This window comes from Gossypium hirsutum, chromosome D09, assembly GCF_007990345.1.
Source record: "Gossypium hirsutum isolate 1008001.06 chromosome D09, Gossypium_hirsutum_v2.1, whole genome shotgun sequence".
NCBI classification, from domain to species: Eukaryota; Viridiplantae; Streptophyta; class Magnoliopsida; order Malvales; family Malvaceae; genus Gossypium; species Gossypium hirsutum.
The window spans coordinates 44,069,838-44,074,833 of NC_053445.1; the positions used below are offsets into that span (position 1 = coordinate 44,069,838).

The 4,996-nt window shown below is 35.6% G+C and overlaps 1 protein-coding gene across 1 annotated transcript; it reads left to right on the forward strand.

Moving 5' to 3' along the window:
* The first annotated feature begins 334 nt into the window (after nucleotides 1-334).
* On the forward strand, nucleotides 335-3,691 carry LOC107908711 (uncharacterized). The gene is made up of 3 exons (XM_016835960.2): nucleotides 335-1,781; nucleotides 2,280-2,466; nucleotides 2,967-3,691. The coding sequence occupies exons 1-3, from the start codon at nucleotides 939-941 to the stop codon at nucleotides 3,482-3,484; spliced, it is 1,548 nt and encodes a 515-aa protein (XP_016691449.1). The 5' UTR covers nucleotides 335-938; the 3' UTR covers nucleotides 3,485-3,691.
* The last annotated feature ends 1,305 nt before the right edge of the window (nucleotides 3,692-4,996 follow it).

Sequence of the window (4,996 nt, forward strand, 5' to 3'; positions counted from 1 at the left end):
CCACCAACAACTCGCATTCTAAGCCGGACATCTGTCAGCAAAACCACCTTGTCTGTCACGTGGCGCATACTCAAACGCTGGGTTTGAATGTTTTGTTTTTACTAATTGAGTTTAATTTTAAGGTAGTTGAAGTCATTTCAGTATGATTAGTCTATTTAGGTATATTTTTTTAGTCAGGTTGAAAAGAACCAGTAATGTGTGTGTCTAGCTGTAAAGTTTAATTTCATATTTGGGGTACTAAGACAAAATTTAATGATGATCAAGTTGTAGTGGAACATATATAGGAACTCCTATACAAAGGCTTTATCGCAAGCAATTCCCCCTGTTTCTTTTCGTTGATCATATGCACATGTCTTAACCCAGTTATTACTTACGCAGAAAAGGGACAATCTCAACAAATATATTTTATTTGACACTGTCAAACAATCAAACACTGGGTTTTCTTTTTCGGTTGTAGATCCTTTAAACGCTAGAAAACAAACCCATTTTTTTACCTTTTTCTTTTTTTAATCTTTATCCCTGCTTAAACATGTTGTCGACAATGGAGAGAAAGAGATATAGGCAGACACCTGATCCTCTCTTATATAACATGATAAAGTACTCAGTACAGCCTTAAAAACACCTGCAATTTGCAGCCATTTCTCTTTTTACGGTGTAAATCTTATTATTATTTTATGATAATTTATTTATCACTTGTTGCCTCGATATTGTAAACTCTCCAGATTTGAATCAGGAACTCTCCGCATTCCTTCCTTACATATTTCTTTCTTTATTTTTTCTCCTCTTACCTATATTTGTAGGCCAGCTTGCCCTCCTTCAAAATCTCTACTTTTTGCAATATTTGCACTGCATTTTTTGTATTCTGGTGTAAAGTTGAAACCTCTTCAGCTCTTTCATGCCACTGTTGAAGTCCATTTCTTGTTGAAAATTTTGGTTTGATGATGGGTCAGAAGCATTTGCAGGAGTTACTTGAGGAGGATCAAGAGCCGTTTCATCTCAACAAGTACATTGCTGATAGGCGTTGTCAGCTGAAGAAACCATCACCTCAGACTCATCTCCAACTCAAGAAACCCAAACCCATCTCTCAAACCTCAAAATTTCCTTCCAGTTTCTGCAAAAACGCTTGCTTTTTCTCCTTCCATGACTCGCCAGACCCCAGGAAGTCTCCATTGTTGGGGTTTCCATCTCCTTGTAAAAGTCCCAATGCCATTTTCCTTCACATCCCAGCTAGAACAGCAGCTCTTCTACTGGAAGCCGCTCTCAGGATTCAAAAGCATTCTTCGTCCATAACCAAACACCACAACGGCGGCACTGGTTTTGGCTTCTTTGGCTCCATTCTGAAGAGGATAACTCACCGTAACAGGAACCGAAAGCGGGAGATAGCTAACGATGGAGCAAAAGTTTCAGTCAAGGACATTTTAAGGTGGGATCCAGCTGTGGCCAAAAACAATCTAAGTCAAAAGAAAATGCCCTCATCGACATCAATATCGGAAGACAAAAGTGGTTATGAAACGGGGTTTTCATGTTCTTACAATGGTAGGCCAAGCAGTGCTGTTTGGTCAGAGAGCAATGAAGAGAAATCCTTGGATACTTCTTGTAGCTGTAGCCAATCCGAGGATTTTGAAGAGATTTTCTTGTCCAAAGATGTTTTTGGAAATAGTTCAGCTTTTCCCTCTTGTGAGAGCCCTTTCCATTTTGTGCTTCAAAGAAGCCCTTCTTTCGGTCACCGGACACCCATCTTTTCTTCGCCGGCGACATCCCCAGGTCGCCACCAAAAACAGGTTAGTACATTTAATTGCAACATGAGTAATAATTTGATTAATCCATAAAACTGCAAATCTGGGTGTGTTTAAAGCCTCTTCATTTTGGGAGTATTTGAGTAAACTCGTGACTCAGGTGACTGAGTTCTCTGACATGACTGAACTGCCGGCAACTTGGCTGCAAAAATATTTTGCCGGAATTTGATCTGAATTTACAAATATGTCCTCTTTTTGTTGGAAGGTTTCTGTTGTTCTGACAGGTTTTGAGGGTTATATATGTCATTTAGTTTTTCTTAATCATTAACATTTTCTTTGTATGTTTCTTAATTGTCCTGTTGATCATGCGTGTCTGACATGCAAATCTTATTTTTATTACGGGTCTGTTCAGTAAGTAATTTATCATGAGGGACAAACATTTTTACTTTTTGGTCGTAAATAAACTCTAATTCATTGCCCATTAAATTTTGGAACTTTCAACCAAACCCTGTTTTAGAATATTGTTGTATTGGATTGTGACAGGACAAGGAAAGTTATAATGAAGTAGAGAGCTTAAAGAAAGCGCAAGTAGTAGAAGAAGAAGAACAGTTCAGCCCTGTATCTGTTCTGGACCCTCCATTCGAGGACGATGACGATAGACATGTGAATGTTGATGATAATGATGGGAACGACAGTTTTGATCTTGAATGCAGCTATGCAGTTGTACAAAGTATGTTTTCTTCAATCTCTGTTATTCCGTATTCAATGCCTAAGTTTAATTTGATTCATAAAGATAGACATCTTAAATATGATGGTATGCTTGTGTGTGTGAGTGTGGGATCCATGAAAATTTTGTCTGCCATTTTTGATTTTTAGTTTGTAAGTTGAGCTAACATGAGAGGAGTTGATGAAGCAGGCATCAATATTTGTTGTCATAACTTAATGTGTGACCCACATCTTCAACTATGCTTATACTTTTTTACTCGTCACACTTTGTTTTTTGAAAACTTTATGCTTCTGATGATTCAATCCATTTAATTAAATCTTGTCTGACATTTGAGCAAAGGAGGCAAATGGCTTTTAAACTCGACTTGAATTGAATTCTGATGCAAATATAGGCATATAACAAAGAGGAGCTTAGGTTACCCATTTGTCATTGTTTGAATCTATGTTCATTATAATCAGCAGTGTATTGATGTCCTCTTGGGTTTTTGTTGTTATGATCACCAGGAACAAAGCAACAGCTACTGCACAAGCTTCGTAGATTTGAGAAACTTGCCGAATTGGATCCAATTGAACTTGAGAAAAGAATGTTAGAACAAGAGCAAGATGATGATGATGATGATGATGATGATGATGATGATGATGATGATAATGAGCATGAATCAGGTTCATGTGGTGATGGCATGGTCCAAGAAGTAGTTAAAACAAGCTTCCACAATGTCCCAGAAGGCATGAAAAGGCTAGTAACCGATCTTATCGGGGAGGAAGAGACGGAACAAAGCTGCTACGGTGATGGAGAAGCAGTAGCTAAAAGGGTTAGGCAGAGGCTGGAATCATGGAAGGAGGTGGAATCAAACACCATAGACATGATGGTGGGACAAGATTTGAGAAGATCAGAGGTTGATGGTTGGAAGAGAAGTGAATTGCAGATTAGAGAGACAGCATTAGAAGTCGAAAACGCTATCTTCGGACTACTGATGGAAGAATTGTCGGAAGAACTAGTTTCCTCCTCAACCCGAGTTTGATTCGGAACAAATTTTGAAGCTCGGCTAGGATCATGTCATCGTGTCCAAAAACAAAATAAATATGGTTTCCCTTCAAAGCCATATAATAATTAGAGTATAGTCTGACTTATATGCTTAAAGCTGGGTATTATGTATATTCAATCATGTATTTACAGGGTTCAATGGTGTTTGGATCCTAGCTTTAATGACATATATGTACAATTCCTAGCTCTTCATATATATATACAGGGGCATAGATAGTGGGGGCTGGCAGGTCCTAAAATGGAAAAAAATTTATTTACGCAGTTTAAAAATTTAAATTAGTAAAGTAAAATTATACTTTAGTCTTCTTAAAAATAATAAAAATTTGATTTAATCTTTTAAAAATTATAAAGATATAGATTATTAAAATGATAAAAGTACATTTTTACTACCATAAAAATTATAATTTGATTTCGGCCCTCTTTAATTTTTTTTTGCTTCGTTTTTGAGTAAATATTATTTAAACTTAACATTAATTAGTTTGAGTTATTGGCCCTCCAATTTAACCAAAAAAAATTAATTTAATTATTCATTTAATTATTCATTTGTTTTTTTTAATCCTTAAATTTATGATGTTTGTCAAATTATCTCAAAATAGAAAGAAAAGTTAACCTTTGTTAACTTTATTGATGGTTCATGTGGATGCGTTATGGCGATGCCCAAAGCTGCTTCTTGCGTGAGGTTTGATTTTTGCATCCATCTCTAGTCTACCGAGTTTGAATTGGTTTCAGATGATGGGTTTTATTATTGTGATGTTTGTGCGGAAGAAAAGGTACTGATATGAAGGGAACGTCAGTGAGGAGGATAATTTTTCTCTTGAGTCCACTTCTGGAAATACAGCCAAGGCATGGTGCGTGCTTCTTTATTATTATCTTTGCGAAATTGTTTTTGATATCTTTGCCTATTGTTTCTTTTTACTTTTCAATTCTAGTGGGGGAAAATAGTGATTAGTTTTGATAGGATTAAATTAGCTGTTGATTTGGGAATTTATGTGAGGTGAAGTCCGGAATTTAGCTTAAATGGTGGCAGTATATATGAAACTGCTATGGAGTTTTATCATTACATGGATTCCTACTACTAAGCTTCATTCTTTGTGTCTTTTATTTCACTTATATATTTACTTAAATAACAAAAGCTCATATTTATATATGGCTCTATAGTACGTTTACAAGCTCACCTAAATTTAAATATCCAAACTCTTATTGGCAATTTTTATATTTGTAATTGATTAAAATCAATCTTTCTCTGATCGAGTTTGAGTTTAACTTACAACTTGACTTGTTTCTTTGCTTACTTGGTCATGGTTTTGTTTCCATAATATTACAAAATAGAAGCAATTTGATTTATTTAATTATTATTCATGTGTGTCACTCTTAGGTTAGGTTAGATGCCGAGTTCTTCATTTCAAGATTCATGTTATTCTCTTCCACTTTCCAATTATTTACTATCGATGTGAGTGATAAATAACATTTCTATGGGATTTTGGTTTTT